This window comes from Manacus candei, unplaced genomic scaffold (assembly GCF_025592945.1).
Source record: "Manacus candei isolate 608988 ecotype Guabito, Panama unplaced genomic scaffold, ASM2559294v1 h1tg000005l, whole genome shotgun sequence".
In the NCBI taxonomy this organism is placed as follows: Eukaryota; Metazoa; Chordata; class Aves; order Passeriformes; family Pipridae; genus Manacus; species Manacus candei.
Genome location: NW_026138053.1, coordinates 2,249,111 through 2,272,173, shown reverse-complemented (window position 1 = coordinate 2,272,173; position 23,063 = coordinate 2,249,111). Strand labels below are relative to the sequence as shown.

General features: G+C 48.9%; 1 protein-coding gene across 5 annotated transcripts in view; it reads left to right on the top strand.

Moving 5' to 3' along the window:
- Nucleotides 1-23,063, top strand: part of PIK3R3 (phosphoinositide-3-kinase regulatory subunit 3) — a 77,188-nt gene that overhangs the window by 31,866 nt on the left and 22,259 nt on the right. The window contains exon 1 of one of the 5 annotated variants that reach the window (XM_051795596.1): nucleotides 12,739-13,490. The exons of 3 other annotated variants lie outside the window; for them this stretch is intronic. In XM_051795596.1, the coding sequence (XP_051651556.1) occupies nucleotides 13,385-13,490 (106 nt within the window). In that variant the 5' untranslated portion in view covers nucleotides 12,739-13,384. Of the gene's footprint in view, nucleotides 1-12,738; nucleotides 13,491-23,063 lie in introns of those variants that run through there. One more of the 5 variants, XM_051795605.1, reaches the window with a different exon arrangement.

Here is a 23,063-nt window from a genome sequence, read left to right as displayed (position 1 = left end):
AAAACCAGAGCTTGTGCAGAGCAAAAATTTGGACGTTTCTGAGCAAAAATCACTGCTGCTTAAATGCAGAGCAGAAGCAAATGCTCTGGAAGAGCCACCTGGCTGGCACAGCCCCTCTTGTTTTCAGGTGGATTTCTTGTAAGAAAAGAAAACATCCGTAGCCAGTGCTGAGTGACTGGGGAAGGCAGGGGAAGGCTTCTGTAGTATGTGGCCATGCTCTCGTGACTCCCCACCCCAGAGCAGCCACATCCTCCATCACCTGCACAGTCCTCAGAGCCAAGGGCACTGATGCCCAGTGGTGGGCACCAGCACTGTGGCTCATGCCAGCAGAATCCCTCCCCTTATGGGCATTCCCTCTTAGGATGCTTTGCCTCTGTGTCAGGGAGGGGAGAGACAAAAACCCTGTCCCTTGGCCTTGCAGCACACCCCTATGGCACCTCACAGCACAGTGACACCAACACTGCCACGGTGCCTCAATAAGGGATTTTGGTGTGGGGCTTTGGGGCAGGGGGACGGCGACACGGCACGGGCTGATGTCACCGAGCTGGCTGGTGTTGGGCAGCACGTGGCTCTGGTTGCTCTGCAGCAGCCCCACTGCCCGCCAGTGCAACCCTCCAGCGAGGATGTTCTGGCCAGGAGAAGGGCTGGCTCAGCCCCGCAGAGCCTGGCCTGACAGGCTGCCCACCCTCGGTCTTGCCCCATGCTGCCAGCGCTAAGCCTCGCGTGCCAGGTTCACAGACTGAGCCGGGAAGGATGCATGAGCTGAGACAGCAGAGCCAGGGATGAAACCTCCCCTTGACTTCTGGGAAGCCAGCAGTATCGGAAATTTCCCTCCCGGCACAGCTGCATGGGAGGGGACGGCGAGTCCCCTCGGCCAGACTTTGCACAGTCTCTCTCCATCCGGCAGCACCTCTCGGGGCGCGAGGACACACGAGCCTCGAGCGCAGCCCAGGCCAGGGTGACACGATGGCAGCCATCCCACTGCCACCGCCCCGCCACCGGCTCCTGCTCGCACAAAGGCCGGAAGCTGGGCGCAGTCGGGGGGTTTCCCGGTTCAGCCGTGGCCCCGGGTGCCCCAGGGATGAGCTGGCTGCCAGCCAGCAGCACCCAGCCTGGCCTCTGAGCCCCTTTGCTGTGCTGCTCAAGGGGCTTCTGCCTCAGTGGGGGAATTCCCTCCCTTTCCTTCACTCAGTTCCCCCAGTGCTGCTGCAGCAGAATCATTATGGGGGGTTCCATCCACAGAATCACCTTCTCCTTAGGCTGGGTGCAGAAAGCACCTGGCAAGAGAAAATCCACCTCATGTGCTTCTGAACTTGGCACTGGGACCCGCAGCGGGCAGAGGGTGCTGGGCTGAGGGTGCTGTGCCGGGACAGGCGGGCAGGGCTGCAGAGCCCCCCCTTCTCCCCCTCCAGCCTGCCGGGCAAGGGGCCAGCTTGGCTTCCGCAGCCCTTTCTGCAGGCAGGGCTGGTGTGTTCACCACAGGCTATGGATGGCCAGGCTGCCGCTTACAGTAAATCTGAGTAAGTTGTTTTGGGCAGAGCATTTGCAGTCCCGCAGGCAGCAAACCAGCCATGTCCTACTGGCACCGTCATCTGCCGCAGGCGTCTCCTGTTTCCAGCGCACTCCTTGGCTTTCCCAGCACTGGCCTGCCGCGTGTCAAACCCCGTCATCAGCACAAAGCCACTTTCCCAGGGTTCCCCCACCTTCCTGGAGACAGCTGATGCCTCAGGGAGAGGAGCAGCATCTGCTGTCACCCCCCTGTTTCAGCTCCAGGTGCACAGAGGAGCTGTAAAGGAAGGATCCTGGGGTACCCAGTGATGCCAGCGCGGTCCCACAAACTGCTGCTCGACCACCCTGTTGCCGCTGCTTTCTCTCATCACTGCCCTCTGGCCATCAGCTCCAATCTCCAGCAGACGGACTGGGGGATTTTTCAGCTTTCTTGGAGAATGTGAAACCTTTGTCCCTGTGGTAGCCAGTGGATGAACCTGAAGCACTAGTGAAGCACTTTCTTTAGGGCTTAAGTGGGATTTAAGTGGTGAGGGCTCCAGCCCTCTTCACGGATAGGTAACTCCAAGCATTGGGAAAAGGCAAGATCTGACTTAACTAGCAGAGTTTCTCTGAGCCCTCAGGATCACATTTTGCATTTCCTTACCCACAAGTATTTTCTCCCCACCCACCTTTTAAGTGAAAACCACTCAGGGGCTTGTGTCATTAGTGACTGTGAGGCTTGGGGCTGCAAGGACTGTCCCACACCTCATTTCACATCTGCACCCCAAGTCCAGAGGAAGGTGAGCTACACACTAGCAAAAGATTCATTCTGTTGAATGACCAAGAAGCAGAAAGCAAGCAAGGCACTAAGTCACCCTAGGACAGACCACCTCCCAGGTTCTGAGCCCTGCCACCCCTGACCCACCAGCCTGGGGACATTTGCCTCAGAGCAGCTCTGCCAGCTCCACGGCATCTGCTGCATTTGGCCCAAACTTTGCCAGCATGGGAAAAGGATGCACAGCAGACACAGGCAACGGATTTTCCAGGGTGAGAGCTTGCTCCTAGTCTGGTTTTTCAGAAGCAGACTGCAAGCATGTGAATCAGAGGTATTTGTCAAGTTGGTTCCTGCAGTGGAAGTGATCAAATAATTGTTCATACACTCGTCTGGCCCAATGGCTTATGCTCACAGAGCAGAAATTTGCTGTCAAGCTGCAGGACTGTGCTTCCCCCGCGATGCTGTGCTTGTATTGTAAGAGGAAGACGCTGAGGCCGCAGGTGCCTTTCCAAGGCAGAGCCGTGTCACGGTCCAGGCACACTGCCAGCCAGTCACTGGGCTGGATTCCTGCCTCCCTTTCTCTCGGAGAGTCTCGGGAGGGTTGTACTTGACAACGGGGTTTTCCCTTTTCTGCTTGCCCAACAGGGTACTTCCAGCATCTTCTCCACTCCTTCTCCTCTCCTTCCCCCTCCCACCAGTTTGCAGTTCCGACAGCCCCTCTTTGGGTTCTCCCCACCTCCCCATGCTCAACACCGCTGCTGCTCTGAGCAAGGATGGAGGGCACACATTCCTATGGGAAACTCAGGCTCTCCCAGCAGCAGCCTCTTCCAGCCTCTAAAGTGACAGTGACCTGAACATTTCTATTCAGACCAACTATTTTTTCAGGCATTTGTAACCTCCTCTAATGTATTTTTCTTTGTCCTTTGGGGTTGAAATTATTATGGCTTTGTGCAAAAACCAACTCTGAAGTGCTTGGGGAGTGGAAACCTCCCATTATACTTTTGAAAAATAATATTAATCTTCCCTCTCCTTTTATAAAGAGCTCTCTCCCTGATGGCTCAGGACTGGAGGTAGGCATTTGATGTGGAAATAGCCCTTGCTGAAAGAGCCCTTTTGATGTTCATTTTTCACAGGGCCAACTCCAAACCAAACATGGGGAGCACAGGGTGCTGGCAGGGCTGGGCTCCAAAGGCTGCCCAGGAAGGACATGGAATAAACGGGAGGTGCTGCCAGACATTTATCCTGCATGCCTTGTTTCTCTGAGCAATAGGCAGGTGTTTCCAGGCTTCCAAAAATAATAAAACCAGGGAGAATTCCATTCATTAAAACTGTCCTTGGCCTGATTCAGCTCCAGGACTTAGGGCAGGTGCCCAGTCTGCACTGAGCCAGAGTGATCCTTTGCCCAGGACAAGACTGGAGTGCCACAGGCCCAGACAGCATCCACAAGCAAGAGCATCCCCATCCTTCCTGCAGGGACATAGGGGACAGGGAAGTGGATTCTTGCTTTGTGACTGAGCCACTGTCTTGGGGTGCCTCTGGTGGCAGGGAGCCCGGTCACACATTTGCTTCTTTCAGTCTGACATAGCTCCTAGCTCCTTATTTAGTGGTTTTAGTATCCACCAACTTTGCCTCCTGTACTGCAGCAGCAAGTTTTTCTTCCCTTCCCCTGCCTCTCTTTCTCACACTGTTTTCACCCATTTTATTCCCCAAAGCACTTTTAAGAGGCCATTCATCCAGGAGGTATTGCCCCAAACAAAGCTGTATTGTGTACATTTCCCCAAAGCAAGATAAGAGCTTCCCAGTGGCGGGGCAATAAAGGTACTAGCAGCTCTCACAGAGCCCCAGTGTTTGGGATGTGTCAACCCACCGGCTGGGATTTGCATAGCTACAATATCCCTCTTCATTTTCTGGCAGGTTCTTGGCCTGGAAACCAGTTGTATTAAACCTTAGACCAGTGTATTGGCCTGGCAATCAGCACTGCACGATTTACTCCGTCTTTCCCCTTTTTCTTTTTGGAGACAATACACATTCTATGCTTTGTCAGCAGAAGGCAGGGCGAGAGCTCACCCTTTGGGGCATCCCATTCCTGAGAGCTGCAGGCACCCAGTGCTCCAGCAGCTGACAGCTGTGTCTGCGCTCCACAAAGAGCTCGTGTCCAGTGCATGGTCATGGCACCAGGAGACAAAAGATTTTCCACTGTGTTCTCTACCAACCCATGTGTTGTGAGAGAGACTCCGCTGCATTTTACCCGAAAGCTTTGTCCTCGTTAAAATCTGAAGATGTTGCAAGTTTTATCTGATCCTTGAGGAACAGATGAACTGCCGGACATCTGGAAATCCTGGACGCAAGCACAGCTCAGCCCGAAGGCACATGCTTAGCAAGACCAGTGCTCCCAGGACGCAGGGGACCAGCCACACACGTGCTGTGCAGTCCCTCCGTGCACGGGCTGTAAAGCTGATGCTTTCCAAATGCTCTGGATTTGCTGCATGTTTCAAGGACATCTGTGTAGCATAGGCACTGGTGGGCTCAGGATTCCAGCAAACAGCCATAAGATTTACCTGGTGTGCTGGGAAGCTGAACTTCATGCTGCACTGGCTCATCTGCCAACTTGTGCCTACCTCCAGCTGTGCCACTGTAACCAGGACTTAGTGAATCTGTGAAATTTTGGGGTTCAATGGATAAAGTCCTGTCCAATGGCACAAAGTAATGTGGTGGTTTGCACATATAAGGGATATATCCTGTATGTTTCTAGAGGATATCTAGGACTCCACAAGGAGTGGCATGGCAGCAGAGCATGGAGCATGGCAGCAGAGTGAGTTCTCAGTGTCCCAAAGTCCCACCTGTCCTCCATAGAAATAATATTCTCTTGGGAATCCAGCATTATTCAACCAAATTCCCGGTTTGAGTTCAGAAATCTTCAGCAGGGAAATAACCTTAATGAAAAAGACAGACAAGAAGCTGACCTGCAAGTTGCCTTTGCTCAAACCCTCCCTGCCCATTTCCTTGGCTGGACAAGGAAGGCATCATGTTCATGTGCTGGATTTTAAACAATCACCCTACACCATGCCGTTTGTTTTATTTCCTTGCTTAGCGCTCAGAGGCTGTTCTTCTTTTGCTTATTTACTGTAAAGCAGAGAAAGCCAGGGAAAATGATCTCCAAAGCAAACAGAGCCATGTTTCCATTTGGGAAAACTTAGAGGGAAAGCGCGTGTAGCTAAGCAACAATGCATGATGGTAAATGGGTCATTTTCCAAGGCATGAATTGCATGTGGATAACTGCAAGGAAAACAACCCCAGCCAACACACGGCCGACGTTTGAATTCTTGGCATAAGTGATTAATAAGAAATGAGAGGACTTTTCAATACCCCCGAGAGCTCCCGGGGTTGTTACGGGGGTTTTTCTCCTGCTTTCCATCTCCACCCAAAACCTGGGGTGGGAGTCTCCATTACTGGGGCTGGGCAGAGCTCCGAGTACGAATGTGTTGCAGCGAGGTTCCCTGGACACAAAGAGTGATGGGTCAGCTCCACCACATCCCAGGGAAAGGGATAGGGCCAAGGGAGTTGCATGGCAGGACTGGGGACTCAACCAGGAGAAACTGCCTTCTGTTTTGGGCCAGAGGGAAGCCAGCATTCCCCCGTGCGTCAGCACTGAGGTTTGATCTCAGCCTCCTCCAGCAGTACCCAGGGGTGGCTTTGCTCACTCTTCCTCCTTGTGAAACCAGATAATCTCGGCTGTAAGGAAAGGGGGGATGGGAGCTTTCTAACCCTGGGGTAACACATTCTGCATATATAAGGGTACGAGTACTAGGATAACACTAGCTATGGGATGGTAAAATCATCCAGGAAGCCAGGAATGGGAAAATTTGCTGGAAGAAAAATAGGTGAGATCACTTTGGGTTGGGGGCATAATGTCCACATCATGTAGATGCTGCATTATGGTGGGCTGTGCCTGTCTCAGCTGTGGGTGAAGGGTTAGGGGACCCTTCAGCTTCGCGTCGTAGTGTAGGAAAACTACTGAGTTGGGGTTTTTTCAGAATAATAACAAATCCACAGAGTTCGAGCTTTGCATTTGCAGAAGTGACCACTCCTCTGGGCTTTTCCAGAATTCCTCCTACTGGGAATGGTGCCACCTTCAAACCCATGCTGGTAATCCAGCCTGAAGGTCACTGAGTGGGATGGCAGCAGAGCAGGGATGAGACCTCACTTTTCCTAGAGGTGGCATTGATTTCCTCTTCCTGCCGCTTGCATCACTGGCTGGGATCAAAACATACACTGCCATTTTTACTAAAAAGAAGGAGTTAATGCAGGAAAGTATTGGGATTATTTCTTCCCTCCATGAATAAAGTTCTACAGTTCCTCTTAAAATCAGACCTGAGGAATTTACAGAGTGGTTATTGTACATTCCTTGGGAAAAGAAAAAAATCTAAGCAAGTAGTTCCAGTGCATTAAAGCAATGAATAGAGGAAGTGAAAAATATTTTAAATTCCTCTACAGTGTTACATTTAAAAAGTGTTCTGGTTTAGGACATTAGAATTGGGGAGGCGGCTTTTTTCTCTCTCTCTTTTTTCCCCTTCTAATTTCTCTGAACTTGTTACAAGTTTCCTTCCATTTTGCTCACCATTTCCAAGCAACTAAATAGAGAGAGGCCTGGAACGATGACAGAGATGCAAAGTGCACAAAGGGACCAGAGTGTGGTCCGATAATTCTGTAATTGGAGCTGCTCGAGGCAAAATTTTTTTCAAGCCAGTGTAAATGGGGATCGCTGAAACCCTTAACAATCGGTCTGTCAGGCTGCTTCTTTAATGGATTGCTCTGTTTAACTCTCTCTGTTTGTCACTGGCAAGATGACAAGAGAAATTAGTGTACTGGAAAATATAAGGTAACTGGCAGTTCCCCAGCCCAGCTCCACAGCCCCGCAGACCCCGGGGTGCCGCAGAGCCAGAGCCCGGCTCACCGGCTGCTCTCCTGCCTCTGTGGAGAAGGAGGAGGAGGGGAGTTTGCAACTTCCTACCCTTCCTAGAGATAGGAAGACCTGCAAAAATACCCTGTGGCTCTGGGGCCGACCTAGTGAAGAGCGTGTGGGGAGAAGGGGGAGGACTGGGGGGTCCCTGGAGCACCGCGCAGCTGGCGGCAGGCCAGGACTGGGGTGGGGGAGAGCGCCTAAGTGTCCTCCCAAGTTGCAAACCTGTAATCAGCAGCGAACTGGCTTTGTTGTCTGCTTTTACACCCCAGATACTCTTCTTTTTAAAGCACTACGAGTTAATATCGGTTTTCTGGGAGCACTGGGTGAAGGCTGGGAGCAGTTACCGTCGGAGAAGGTGCTCCCAGGGCGTGCGTGAGTGTGCGTGAGCACATGCGAGTGTGTGCAAGGGTGCCCTGCTTTGGAGATGCTCCGACACCTCCATTGTTCGCAGCCAGACCCTGAAACTTGGCAGCAACGATGCCCCGAGGCTAGAGATGTACCTTTCACTTTTCCCATGAAATTCCATTCTGGTTTGGCTGAGTTATTTAAAAAAAAAAAAAAAAAAAAAAAAAAAAAGTTTGAAAATCACCATTTCCCTTCTGCTGCCTGCATTCCTCAGGAAAACTTTGGCAGCCTGTCAAAACAATAACTGAACGTGAACTTTCTAAAGAGCTGGCCCGGTGCTGTCTGCCAAAGCAGCAATTCAGCACAGCTCAGTGCTGTGTGTCCTTTCCCTCACCCCCCACCCCGTGCCCACCCCCTTGTACGCCCAACTCTGGGCACCCTCTGGTGCAGATGTGTCCACCAGCGTGCAGGCCACTGTCCAGCTGCAAAAGCCACACACACCTCCTCTCCCCTCACAGGAGAGCAGCTTTCTGCTTCCATCCTGGACCGTTACTCCTGCAAGTTTTTTGGGCAGAAGCCTTTGGAGCAGCGAGGAAAGGCCAGCCCAAACCTTGCTGAGGAATACCTTAGGTCCAGCTGCAACAACCTACGTTGTAGACGTTTATTTAAAAAAAAATCTTTTTCTTCATTCTTTTTTTAAATGTTATTTCCTAAGTTAAAAGAATGTTGTTTACAATACAAAGCCAACTGCTTTTAAGTTAGGAAATGCCTAATGTATGATTCCTTGCAAGCTCAGCTCTGTGTGCACGCACTGTGCTCCGACCTTTACCTACGTGAGCCCCTATCCCAAGCTCTATCTCTGCCCTGTGGACAGGGGAGGGAAAAGGGCACAAGCAGCTCCCACCGCTGTAAATAAGACACTTCCTAACACTGAAGTGTTTTGTTTGAATGTTTTTGCAGACCGCATATTATTCTTTAATACAGGTTTTTAATGCAATGTATAATTTTCTAACCAAAGCACCCGACTTTGGTGCACTTGCCAGAGTTCTTCCTCACCACAGAAATGTGGCCGCATCTGGGGTGGAGTGAGGCAACTGTTTTGCAGCCTATTAGGACATAAAATGACTATAAAGCAGAGAGGAGGAATCACAACCCTTATTAAAAAAAACCCATTAGATTTCACATGAAGGTGCTGGAGGATGCATGGTGGGAAACTGCTGCTACTTCATCCCTGCAGGGATTAATACTCTTAATCTGGTGGCAAGTGCTTTGTGGTCTCTGTGGTACTTTTGGGGCTCAGACTGTACAATTGATGGGGAAGATGGTGCTTGCACTGTCCCCATTCCACCAGCACCACTCAGGTTCAGGAAGGCAGGATGACCCTCTGACTTTCCCAACACCTCTTCTCCCACCAGCAAGGCCCAGGTTTAGCTCACAGCACCGAGCCACACCAAGGCCCCAGTGGCAGTGTCTAAGCCAAAGCAGACCAACCCTCCTGCCTTTTCCTTCTCCTCACCAGGAGCTGAGAAACAGGCAGTAAGAATCCATTAACTAAACCAAACTGCTGCAACTGGTTGTTCCTTGCAAGGTGCGGCTGCCTCCATGGGAAGCTGGCCACCAGTCATGGCCCATCCTCCACAAATCCCAATGTCTGTACAGCACAAGGCCAAGAATTTCATTTAGTGTTTACTGACGGCCAGGGAGTTGTCCTTGCTGCTCTACCTTCTCCAGGCTCCCCTCCAGCAGGCCCTGAGCTTGTGCTAACAGTGAAGCTAATATGTGGATCTTGGGAGTGGCCAGGAGTCTCCAGCCTGCCCCAAAAATCTCTCATCATTTTCGTGCATTTGGCTGGCAGCACCGTGGATTCAGCCCCCTCCCTCCCTCCGTCCTCCACCCCTCCAACTATAAAAGCCTGTTGTGGCCTACATTCAGCTGTCGGATATCACATTATCATGGCTCTGCAAAGAGGAAACCAAGCAGTTTGGCACAAATGGCTTTTCTGTGTTCAGCCTGTTCCAGCGCGGGTCTGTTTGGCTCCTCCTGAAGCACATGGAAGCGCTCAAAACTTCAATATTTAATCTTGCCTTGAAATGCAAATTGTCAGATCCTCGGGAAGGAAAGTGAGCGAGTGCATGGCCGCCGATGATGCGGGATGACGGGAAGGCAGCAGGCACCGGGCTCACTTCTTGCCTTTCAGCCTTAGCGTGGGGCACCAGGTCCCCTCCTCCAGCATTTCCATAATCACCATTATTTTATTTCAGTGTTTGAATGTAGGTCTTCCTGACTTGGGGGGACCCAGTGCTCAACCAGACCCTGAGCATCCCTGAGCGCTCCGGGTTTTGTGTCTGTTCCCCGTGGGCACTGCCGTGGTGCTCGGTGGTCAGACCCTGTGCCTGTGGAGGAGGGACACAGACAGAGGGGGTTTAGCAGTGTGTGAGGCAGCACATGTGCCTCCCTCTCCCCCCTCAGCACACACATGCACACCATGCTTACCCCTTGTGCAAGGCCGGTGTTGTGGTAGGAAAGGGAGCACCTCATACGTGTGTCTTGGGAGCCAAGCAATCCTAGATACATTATAAGTACAGTTTGGAGAAATAAAAACACATTAATATTCTGTTCTCTCAAGGCATTATCCTACTGTTTACCATTACACACAATCCTTTGCCTTAAATTGCATCTTTGATTAAAGCAGCAATGAGAGAAACCAGTGCTAATAACAAAATGTATTCCGCTTTAAATCACTAAAGTGAAAACATCAATAAGCTGTAACCATCAGTGCCGCCATGAAAATGAAGGGAACCACCATGGGAAACAGCAAGGATGAAATCCACTTTGCCAGCATAAAAGCCAAGTAATTAGGTCTTATGTGGGTGGAACTTATAATGAGGTGCAGGAAGGGGGAAAATGAATTTCAACCCGAGTCTGCCTCCTCCCCCACCTCTGCCAGAGCTGCTAATCTAAGTTTGGGGGCTGCCATAGGGACTGCAGCCCCATTTTTTAGTTCTGCAGGGTCTGCAAAGCAGCATCCACCTCTCCAGCTGCACCCATGCCCAACCCTTGTGCGGTGCCCCTCACCCTGTCGCTGGGCAGCCAATGGCTTGTACCCACAGCACCAGCTTAAATTTTCTCTGGGGGAGTGGGCTGTCCTTCTATTTCCCTTTGAACATGCTGGAGCCAATATATTGTATCAGCCCAAGGAATTTAATTTAAAAATTAGAAAAAGGAATCGTATCTGGCTATCACGGATTAATCAGAATTTGTGGATGGGGTTATAAAATTAATTTATATACAGTGAGTGATTTGAATCAAAGCCCTGTGCTCCTCTGCAGCTGTCCGTCCCTCAAGGAGCTCTGTTACTGGAGCAGCCTGCTCTCAATTGCTGGCTGTGGAAGTTGTGATACATCAGCAAACTTCAGATCTTCCCTCATACTCTTCCATCGGGTACAGCCTCTCAGTTACTCAGTGTTGCAGTCACCCTCGGGTTCGCCCCAGCCAGGAGATGTTCTCAGGAGCTGCTGCCTAGTGCTAGAGCAGGAGAAATTATTCGTCACTTGCTCTTCCACGCTTTGAAGCACAAATAAAGCAGACAGCTTCAGCACTGGGTTTTCCAGCATTCCCTGACATCTCCGCAGACCGAGGTGCTGTCCCTCCTTGTGCCTGCGACCCTGGCTGGAGGTCTCAGGAAAGGACTTTTCCTGAATTTCTCAGTTTCGTTTAGCCTTTCTTTGAGTGTGCTTTGCCGCGCTAAAGCCGAGGCTGAGTGCCGAGCTTGGCAGCACTTCTGCCTCCCGCCGGTGCCTGTGGGCTGCGGGCTGTGGCTGCCCATCGGGATGCGGCTGCCAGGCAGGCTGAGGTTCCGCTTCGGGTGTGTTCGCAGCTCAGACTTATCCCAAAGCTTATGAGAGACAGACATCCAGTTTGGTGCCTTTTCCTGTGGGTTGGTGGGTATTTTTTGGTTGGTTTTTTTTGGTTGGTTGGTGTCTTTTTTTTTTTTTGTTTCTCCCCCGCTGGTTATGTCACTAGAAAGCGCGCTGGGTTTTTCCCGGGGGTCACACCCGCGTCAGTTACGGTGTCCTCTGACATGGTCAGGTTATTACGTGGATCGCAGAGCGGGCAGCTGACGGGGCCCAGCACAGGCAGGGCAGGGCAGGAGAGCCCTGTTTGTGACAGCAAAGCAGCGGCAGAGCGGTCAGACACAGCCGGGCATGGGGACAGCGGCTCCACCCGCACAGGACGCCCTGTGCCCGCACACCCCGTCCCCACACGGGGGGTGGCAGGCAGGCCCGGCGCTGCGGCACACCGGCTCGGGGGGAGGAGGGGGCAGCACCCCCAGCGGTGCGGGCAGCAGGCGCTCCCCCACGGGTCGCGCTGCGGCTGCCGGTGTCGGGCCCAGGCCGGGCACTCCCGGGGTGCGGGACCGCGGCCGGACGCGGGTCCCCCCGCACCCCGTCCCCGCTCTCGCCCCAGCGCTCGCCTTCCTTTGTCCCGCTTGGTAACCGGCGCCCCCGGCCAATCGCCGTCGAGCCGGCCGGCCCCGCCGCCCGCCGATTGGCCGGGCCGCCCGCAGCCCTCCGCCAATCGCGGCGCTCGCTGCTCCCTCAGACAAAGGCAGCGGCTCTGGCAACTGCGCCGCGCTCCCCCCGCCCCCCGCGCGTGCTCCGCGGCACCGGCCCCCTGGCGCCCGGCCAGCCGCGGTACCTACCACCGCCGGCGCGCGCCTCAGAACGGAGGGGGGGGATGGCTAGGAAAAGGCGTCGAGAAAAGTGGCGGAAGGGAGACGGGTAACAGTTAGGAAAGGAGAAAAACAGATGTTTGTCCTGTGTCAGGCTTTCTGTCCGGGCGTGCCCCGCCAGCATGAAGAGCGATGTTACCCCTTTACGTCTCTTTTCGCCCACCCCCCTCCTCCGCCTCGTGGACGCGCCCGCTCGCACACACCCTCGTTCGCCTCCAAGGGGTTAAAAAGCCGGTGCGAAGCCCCGCCCCGCTGGCGCCGGGGGGGCGTGGCCTCGTCCCCGGCAAGAGGCGGGCGGCGGCGGCCGGGCCCCTCAGAGCCGCTTAAAATGTCACCGAGCGCGGCCGCCCCGAGCCCGGCACTGCCGCCCGCCGCCAGCGCCGCCCGCCGCCCCGCGCCGCCAGCACGGCACGGCGGGCCCCGCCGCGGGCCGCCCGCCCGCCGCTGAGCCCCACACGCCCAGCCCAGCCCAGCCCGGCCGGCGGGCACAGCGCCGCTCGGGCTCCGCGCCCGCCCGTATTGTTGCCCGCCGCCGCCTCCTTTCTCGTCCTCCGCCGGCGGAGAGGATTCATCCAGAGACTGAAATCGCCCCCTTTTTATCCGCTGCTTCCCACCATCGCCACCCCCCGCGCTTTTCTGTGGGGCGGCTTGTTTTGCCCGTGTTTTAAAAAATTACCCCGAAAACGGCGATTTTTTTTATTTTATTTTATTTTTTAGAGAGAATTCAGGAAAGTGGCTTTTCTGTGGAAAGGTGTCTCTTTAAACAAAAAGAAGCACTCTCTCTATATATATATTATATATATAACTACCTATCTTAGTTCCTGCAGGGCAGCTGCTGAGGTGACTTGCGTGGAGGTTTTTTTATTAAGTTTAATTTTGCGATTTGCGATATTTTTTTTTTTTTAATTTTCTCTTTGCTAAAAGTGTTATTTTAGAGAGAGGTGGATCCTTCTCGGCTCTTTTTTTTTTTTTTCCCTGTCTTTTTTTTTTTTTTTTTTTTTTTTTCCTTCCCCCCCCACTCCGTTAAAAGCCGAGCTGCCCAACCTCTCATTCCCAACCCTGCCGGGACTTGGCTGTCGCGATGTACAACACGGTGTGGGATATGGACCGCGATGACACGGACTGGAGGGAAGTGATGATGCCCTATTCCACTGAGCTGATATTTTACATTGAGATGGACCCTCCAGGTAGGGAGCCGAAGCCTGGGTGCTGCCGTCCATCCCCGCCCTCCCTCCTCCTGCACACTTTTCCCTTTTGAAATAAAAGGAGAGGGGGAGGGGGGGGGAATTAATATCTGTTAGTTTAACTTTGCGTAAACTTTCCAGGGACTTGAGCTCGCTGTCTCTTGGGCTAAAGTATTTTGATACTGGGGGTTTTTTTTGGGGGGGGGAGGTGGGAGGGTAACAGCGATTTATGATGCCTTTGGGGAGATGGAAGGAGGCAGGAGGAGGAGAGCTGCTCGCAGCCCCTCTCCCGAGTCTCCTTTTTTTAAAGCCTTTATTGAAAAGCGTATATTTCGGATGTATTCGCTCCTAGAGGAGCGCTTTTATTATCCTCTTCACCTGTGTGCCTTTATGTGCCTGTAACACTTTGATGGTGGTGATTTACCCACCTCCATTCAGTTCCAGTTTAATCGCTTTTACAGTCTCCGAGACCCTTTTCTCCCCAGCTCTCTTCCAGCATTGACAGATGAGGTGTGTGCTGTCGCTGGGTTTTGGTGCTGGGGGGATAATACTTGGGAACAGAGTGCAATCCATCCCTGGAGGCACTGTTACTTTGATAACACTTAATAACCTTGTTCAAAAGGGTTCGATGCAACTTTTCCCCACACACGCTCCCCCACCCCCATGGATTGCCAGTGCTGAAAATGGGGAAATGCATTGTCCCTCCTTTGCCTGAAGTTTGTAGATGGGACAGAAAGTTTCTTTTGTGTCTAAAGAGTGAGGGAAGGCTTATGAGGAGGTGGAGGAGGAGAGGGTGAGTCTTTCTTTGGTAAGGAATTAAAGTAAGGCTAAATGAGTACTGGTGAAACTGTATCTGTACCTGTAAGAGTCAAACAGGCTGAAAGCAGTAAGGTAATTGAAGGGCCTTTATCTTCTCAGGACTCTGATCTGTACAGCCAGAAGGTACAGTAAAATATGCACCAAAAATCTTAGCCTGCAGAGGAATTGATAGCAAATAAGTACTTCTAAGTGGTGTCTTCTGTGGGGTATGTACTTTCAAAATATTCTTTTCAACCTGTGCCTCAATTGTGGCATGTATCTGCAAGTGTGGTTTAGTCTCTTTGTTTCAGCACAGTGAGCTGTATTTTGCTCTCTGGAGGTATGTGGTACTTTAATTAAAAAGAGGAGGAGGTGATCATCCTGAGATTTTTGGATCTCAAGGACTTGCTTCCTCTGGTAACTCTGACGCTTTGAAAACTGGGCAGATCTCTCAGAAACACAATACTGGCCACTAGTCATTAAATTCTTACATAGCTGACACTACCTATTTTTAGATGTTGCTCCTGAAAGCCTAAAGTTCAGTCAAATCTGTTTTCTTTTGTGAATTTCAAAGGATATCTTTCCTGCAAATGCTTTTGATTCTGAGGTTAGTATTTGTATGTGCTTGTATCAAGTGAACAAATACCTAAGTCCCATTGTAGGTGGCTTAAAGCAATTGGTGTGGGGTTTTTATGAAAAAAACATAAAGCCCCTTGAATGGTTTAGTGCAAAGAGGCTGCTAAAAAGGGCTGGCCTAACTGAACTGGTCAGAAAACAACTTTCCAGTGTTTCTGCAGGAATTTGGCCATGCAAAATTCTTAGGAAGCCTTACAAAGTTTACATTAAGAAGCAGCTCTCCTATCGTTAATAATGTCAGTATGTCCATCATTGAAGCCCTCTTGTCAGGGATCAAGGCTCTGCACAGTCCAAACACCAGTTAGCAAAAGGACTTAATGTTACAGGCTGATCCCTGGAGTGCTCAGTAACTTTATCTTTCATATTTTTAAACTGGAAGAGCCAGAGCTGGAAATGATGTGGGGGATAATCCCCGTGTGTATGTCCTGATTTCGTAGAACTACAACTTTTAAATTGCAGGGGGAGGGAGGGAAGGAGAGTGTGGCAGAGGGGCTCTGCTTTTTCCCTGTCCAGAGGTGGGGTGGGAAGGCGTTTTCCGCTCTGGGATGATAGGTCATCCCTAAGGGGAGCGTGGAGGAATTTATTTGGAAGGCTTAAACATTCGGCATGCCTTGGGATAAAGTCGCTGCGCTTGCACCCGGTAACAACCACAGCTCCACCTGGCCCACTTCCAACAAAAATTTTGTGGAGGTTTTCGGTGCAGCGTTCCCCGGAGCTCCGGAGCAGCTGAGCGGCGGCGAGATGTTCCCTCAGCAGCAGCGCACGAACCGGCGATGTGCAGCACAGCTCTTTTGTTCCCAGAACTTGCCTTTGGAGAGAGATCCCTTTTCGGTTGGGCTTTATGCCGCAGCACCGGGCACTGGCGGATTCCGGGAGCCAAGTGTCTGGGATCACGCATGGCTGCTCGTGATTACATTTTACTGCGTCTAAACTTCGGGCAGAAGACAAAAGCAAGGTGAACATAATGCGCAGTGTCACCCATAACCTCCGAGGCAAGGGTGGGGATACTGTTTCTTGTTAAGGGCCGGTAGACCTTTAATTTATCTTGGCAGGCTCTCTTAATACCCACCTTAGCGCTGCCCAATAATAATGCAGAAATAAAATCTGGTGATGGCAGGCAGCCTGCAGCGCAGCCGGAGCTTCTGTCAGGCCTCAGTGCACCTGCACCAGCTTATCAGTGGGCTCATGTTTGCTGTTCAGGGCTGTAGGTGTAAATGGATGTTCGGAGCAGGTCCTGGAGCCTCTCTGCTGGAAGGGCTCGCTTGAAAGTTCAAAAATAACAATAATGCCTCTCACACACGAGTTTTCCCCGACTCTAGCAGAGGCAGGGCCAGGGCGACAAAGGATTGCAAGCTTTCTGATAGCCTTTAATCCATCCTAAACGCAGGAGTGGGACAGTTCTCCCAAACAGAGTGGTGGAACTAGGGATTCACCTCTACCAGCTTCACAAAGCAAAATTTAAAGCAGTACAAGTAACGCTGGAGCCACAGTGATGAAAACCAGCAGGGTGACTCCTGTTGCCTAATGGTTTTTCCCTCTGCTTACGTTTCATTTTGCATTTATACATTCGTCACTGGCATAAGGTAGGACCTCTCTGTGGCAAATAATACTACATGCAACAAATAACGTTCATTATCTAAAGACACAGCTGGAACCATCAGTTGCATAGAGCTAACGTAGCTCCTCAACTTTCCAGTGATGGATGAAGTTAGAGTATTATGGCCATAGCAGCATCATGTGCTGGGTTCTGGCATTAGGAAACTGTCTGTTGGGGGTTCATTCACATGTTTGTCCTTCCCATGGGTCTTGCTGTCTGAAAAGACAAGAAAATAGGTTATTGGATTGAATTTAGTTTTTATTTCAGGTCTGCAAAAGTTCGTTACTGCCGGAAGTTAAGTTTTTGAACAGAGGATGTCAAATTGACTGCAAAAGTTACTGGAGGACCTCAAGCACCACTACCTATGTATTGTCTAACTTCTAATCAGTAGGACTAAGTAATGTCTTTTTCTCTGTAGATCTGGGATATATTATCAGTTGTGTTGATGATAAAATGTGTAATCACTGAATACATTTTGTCACAGTTGGATGAAAATCAGTAAGAGTGCTCCACTGGGATTTCTGATACAGATGTCAGTAAAGATATTTGGCTCAACTACAAATTAGAGGTTAGTTTCGTTTGTGTGGATTATGAAGAAAACCACAAGTTTAAAGTAGGCTTCCTAATGCAGAATGGGCTCTGTCTGTCTATGACTAAATAGTACAATAACCATTTGACCTAAAGCTATAGGAAAGTTGCCTTTTTGGAGCCCATTAGACCCAAATATGACCAACTATGTTTGTAACTTGATCCAGCTGTCTTTTTCAAGAATATTACTTTTCCTTGCCTGATGTGCTGAGACTGGCTGTAACAATGCTGTTGCTACAAAATCTTTTGATAATTAAGGGGGGGAGGGCAACAATAGTCTGTAGGCTGCTTGATTTAGTCTACTTTGTAAAAGCAGCACTGCCAGTGTATGAGTGAGACGAGTATTCAAGAGAAAAACTGTATTTATTCATTACAGTTTCTATTTTCTTCTCATATATAATTTGACAACCCTTATTTTAGGGGAGCGATACTATAATTGTAATTTGGAAAACACAGGGTTCCGAGCTCCAGGGCAGTGTTTACTGGGATACCAGGCGTGCTGTATCATTATCAATGTTACAGTGGAAACTGAGTGTGGCTTCTCAATTAGGGTGTGTGGTACACAGTAGCCAGATGTAGGTGAACACTGCGTGTCTATGCCTGACTAGTTTTCCAGTGGGAGAACAGATGCAAATTTTAATAGCACTGTCAGTATTGTCCTTCAGCTTATCTGAAGCTGACTCCAGAAGCTTATCAAAGAAAAGTTCTGCTCTTGCACATCTTAAAGAGGAAAAAAAAAAAAAAAGCTAGTTCTACTAGTGCATGTAATCAAGACAGCAGCACTGTAGCTGCAACTGTCTTTTTTTGCTAATTTAGGTCTTGCTGAAAATCACATTTCAAAGAAAGTAGATGTTTAGGGTTGAGAGATGCCTTATTACAGACAGGAAGTTTGTGCAGGCTGGTTTGGGGTAGAGGAGGGAGTAAATTAGGCTCAGTCACTTGTATTCTGCACATCCTAGAAAATCCTAGTTTGATTGGAGTCTCAGCTTCTATGAGGACAGTGATGTGAAATGCTTATATTCTCTTCTTTTTATGCCTAGTTTTCTCTGCTGGCCTTTTCACTTAATGACTGCTGTAACCATTTTTTATTTCTGATTGCATTTCAGGCTTGCTTTTGCATTCCTTGCATTTCGTTTTCATTTTGATGGCTCTAACTGTTAAAGAATATCACTCATCAGGTTTCAATTAAATACATGAACACAAAAAATAGCATCATTAATATAAAGTGAAATGGTGTTTTGCTTGAGATGAGAGAGCCTGCTTTAAAAGGCCAACTTTTGTGTTTATCAGTAGGCTTTCACATGATGTAGAAATAGTTGGGGAGGGAAAGCTTGCTGAAGGGAGTTGTTCAGTTCTGTGTTCTGTAAAGCTGTAGGCTTATGCAAACTGAAACATGAGGGAACATTCTCAGAAGAAACCAACCTCTTCAACACATGTTTGAAGGCAAAACTTGCAGCAAATGTTATTTCTGCAGTTTTTGTTCCCAACACTTGTGTGTCTTGCGTGATACCTGTACCTGACAGGAGCTAATCGTGGTATTCCTTCTATCTCACCCCCTTTAAAGGGAGAAAACTGTTCCTGGAGTTTCCTCTGGAGACTATTGCTTTCCCAAGCAGCAGAGTTGACTTCTGTCTCTGCCACTGCCTGCATGGTATCTTATTCCAGACTGAAGCTATTCGGGCTTATCTTTGCTCTACAGCTTGGGAAAACAGAGGCATAGCTGGTCATACACATCTGCGCCCAGGACTGAAAGCAGTTGGGTTCCTTACATCACCTCATTTAGTTGTTTAGTGAGTCACCTTTTGGGCAGAGAAAGAGAGAAGCATAAAGAATACTTTTTATCAGCATGCTCTGTGTGTTTTAAAGCTTAGGCTTTATTATTGTCAAAAAGACTGTTAACTGTGTTGAAACAGGTTGCTGTAAAACTTTGGCCCCATTAAAGCAATAGGTGTGTTCTAGCTGGATTTTTTGGAAACTCATTTTTGTAAAGTAGGTTGCTGAGTAATGCTTAAAGAACAGTCTCTGCTCATGCACTAAGTACCCCTATGGAAATGAGTCAGATTGTCTTTTTTTTCTTCTGCTTTTTTATCTCATTTCTTCTGACAGGTTAAAGTCTGCACAATAGCTAAGTAAGCAAGAATTCACTTCTCCACATAATCTGAACTACAGCATATGAGCTGGTGCCGGGTCCCCAAACAGTGTGAGTGGATGTAACTTCTTTAGAAGATATTTTCATTGTCCTCCACTCAACAGTCAAAGATTTTGCAATGTTTCAGTGAATATATTTCAGTACCTTAAGTTCTTCTAGTTCTGAAGAGAAGTGTCTGTATACAGGGAGTTTTATAGGGATTCATACAGTTCAAAAAAGGCAAAGTGCAACTGCTGCCTCTTGTAGCCCTTTCCAAAAAGGACTCCAGCTGCCCTGCTGGACACTGACCAGCTGCCTGGTGAATCCTGATGCAGAAGCACGATGCGCTCTGAAGCTTTCCTGTGGCTGAACAGGATCCAGGTTCTTCTCTGGCTTTGAGTCCAGCAGCACACTTAAGATGGATACCTTCCATCTGGAGCATTTTGGAAAAGGAGATGAAATGCTTCAACTGCTTCGGCCTGTGACTGCTTCCAGCATTCACCCAGACTCTACCAGTTTTTGTGAACTGGAAAAAATGTTGTTTTAGTGGACTATCAGTCCATAGGAGTGTTACTTCTAAAATCAGATATCCCTGAAGCTGACACGTGGTTATCTAGAAAAGGCTTGAAACCCATCATGTTTCTTGGTGCAAAAATTTGAGGGTTTGGAAGAATTAAAAAAATACCAATCTGTTCCTTATCCCCTTAATATTGTTTGTTCTTTCACTACAGAATAACTTGACTTTTGGTTGTGTCACTTTGGGATTCTTGTACTTCAGGTCAGTTTTCTCTTTCCAAACATGAACCTCCTGTTTCTTTTTATTAGCTACTTCTTACTCACTATTGCTTTCCTCCTCTAACCCTTGAAAGAAGAAAATCCACTGGAGCTATTTTTTTCAGTTTTTTACCTTTTCTAGCCTTATCCTAATTTTCAATCTCTGTTGTCCCTCAAATCTGCTGCTGCACCCACTCATCTTTTCTTTTGGAGGAATTCTTGAATCCCTCCCCTCAAAAAACCCCAAACAAACCCCTTGAATCCAGAACTGCTGTAATGGAGTTCTAGAAAAACTGCTGTAATGAGGGAACATGACCCTCTGTTGGGGTGTGGGTTTTTTTGAATGCGGGCAGTAGGGCTTGCACTCCAACACTTGCCCCAGGGAAAGGTTTTAGAGGTGAGATGGATGAGGAGTTCATTGACAGTGTTGTGTATGTGAGTTCTGTTGTCTGTTACAACCTGAATTTGTACATTGCAGTGGAATTTCCGAGACTGTCAGTACTCACTGATAAGTCCTTGGACAGTGGGAGAAGTCAAGTTCCTGCTGTGAAATGGATTTCATTAAAATACTTTGAAGATCACCGTGTACTGAGTAAGGAGACTGAATCCTCTCGTGTTACACCTTGAGATGTGAGCATGAGCAGCAGCCAGGCTTGACTACTCCACGTCTGCTCCAAATCTCCCCTTCTCCTGCAGGCACTGGAACACGTGGGTTGGTACTTCTGCCTCGGTGGAGCTTCCTTTGACATCTCCGTTCTTAAAGATGAGGCGTGACAAAATGTGCAACAGATTTCCTCTGAAAATACTTTTCCACCTTCACATTTCTTCTGGAGCGTTGATTTAAAAATGCACCTTTTGATCTTGATTTAGATGGCTTACTGTTAGTAATTTAGGTGGTGTTGAAATATTTGTACTTTGGCACCTAGAGAAGGGTTTCACATAGCACAAGGACAGGTACTGTATGAGGAACAATTTTACATGCTGCTCTGAAAGATTGGAGCTAATGGTAAGCTGAAATAAAATGCTGCTTAGAGCAGCAAGAATCATATGTATTTGCAGCTGTATTATTATTACTTTTAAGTAACCTCTTATGCAACAAACTTCTCAGTAGCACCAATTATTTCTATGAATTGGTTCTCCTATGAGGTTTGTACCTGACATCTGGATGAATGGTTAGTCTTTGAAATATCTGGGGGGGGGAAAAAAGCTCTGGGCTGTTTTTATTTAAATTATCTATTATTTAAAATTACTTTTGATTTAAAATGGCTTTTTCTTTGGGCTTTGGTATGTCTCTTAGCCATAGTGTGTCACTGCTCAGTCCTGACTTCATTCTGTCTCTCTCACAGTGAAAAGCCAGTTCTTGCTCCTTGATCACAGTAATTCTCTGCTTATTCTGAATTTTTTGTTTTTTCCCTGCTCTTATCCAAAAATCTATTCCCATGTATTGACGAAATAGTACATTTTAGTAGGAGTTTGAAGACTCTGCCTGTGGAGTGGTATAAAACATGCTGTGATATTTCTTCTGTGAAGGCAGATGAGGAGCTGCTTTAGTAAGCAAAAAAGAGAATCTACTGACTCCTTGCACTTTATATTTACTTTTATTGTACACTCTTCTAGACCTGACATTGGATACTGTAAAGTACAGTGTTCTTATAGAGTATGGCGTTTTCATGGCATTAAAATGTCTGTCGTGGACTTTCATCCAGAGTTGGTAAAAGCCTGGACCTACTGTCTACATGATAAAGCTACTCTTTCCTGCAGGGAGCTGGGCATGTGATGCTGGGTAGTGACAACCTTTGAGTGATGAAACATGTCAAAAGTTCTAAAAGCTATCCAGTTTATTAAGTGTGCTAATTATGCCTGGTAGGTAAAAGAGGACTTATCCTTTTTATCCTCCTTGTGTTAATTTTGGGACAGTCACCTCAACCCTGTTCATCATGGAACCTCTGACACTGCTGTAGATTTGCAGCTGTTACACTGTGGTCTGGGTTGGAAGGAAAACCATTTTTCATTAGGCAGTGAAAATAATTGGGAAGCTGAGGTTTCTTGGCTTTGCAACTTCATGCAAAGGCTGGAATGAAGAGGAGGAGCTGTGTTATAGTACAGAAGTCAAAGATCTCCATGTCATTTATGAGCATCTTCCATTTATTTCTTCCATCTCTGCCCATGAAGTGACAGGCCTTGCCAAGTAGTGAGGGATGCTTTTGAAATGCCCAAAAGAATGCGGAATTTGAACCATCCTCTTCACACACTGTTGTTGTCCATCATAGTGCAGGTGTCCCATAGCAGATAATTTTTTAACCTGTGCAGTAGCTGTGGATGCTTGTGGAGAACAGAGTGCAGCAGAAGCCTGGCGGGCTTTAGGAGGTGAAACAGTGACTGGGAGGTGTGGGAGAGGGCTGGATAGCTGGGGAGTTTTCAAACAAAACAGATCTTTATCAAAAAAGCCAATTAATCAAAACTGAAATATTTCTTAAAGGTGTTGTTTTTTATGAAAGTTCACAGAAACACAAGCAAAGCTATAATGGGAGTGTTTTCATTGGAAGCCTGTCTGGCTTTCTGCCAACTTGTCTGCTGTTTTCTGTAATGAGATATTGAAAGACCTCGATTCTTTGAATATGTCTTGCTCTTTGGCATGTCGCCTGTTTTGGGGGAGGAGAGCGAAAATGCGAGCGCGCCGGGGGTGCTGTGGCCAGCAGTAACGCCATGGAGCGGCTTCCTCCTCCGTCCCCGGCGGAGCTCTCCGTGCACACGAGCTGCCCTTTGAGGAAGGGCGGCCTCGAAGGGCACCGGCGCTCAGCGCTCTGCGAGAGGGGTCTTGGCAAGAGAACTGAGGAGCCGAGATGTGGAGCTGCCAAGATAATTTACCTGCCAGTGGTGGGGAATGAGCTGCTGTCAGCAGGTGCGCACGACCCTCCTCGTTGTCAGCTGGAAAACCTCTCCAAGAGCACGGTGCTTCACTGCTCTGGTGGGCACACATGGAGCACTTTCATGGAAATGACGTGCAAAAAGCACCTTTGTTTGGTACATGCTTTTATTCTCAACTGTCTTTGAG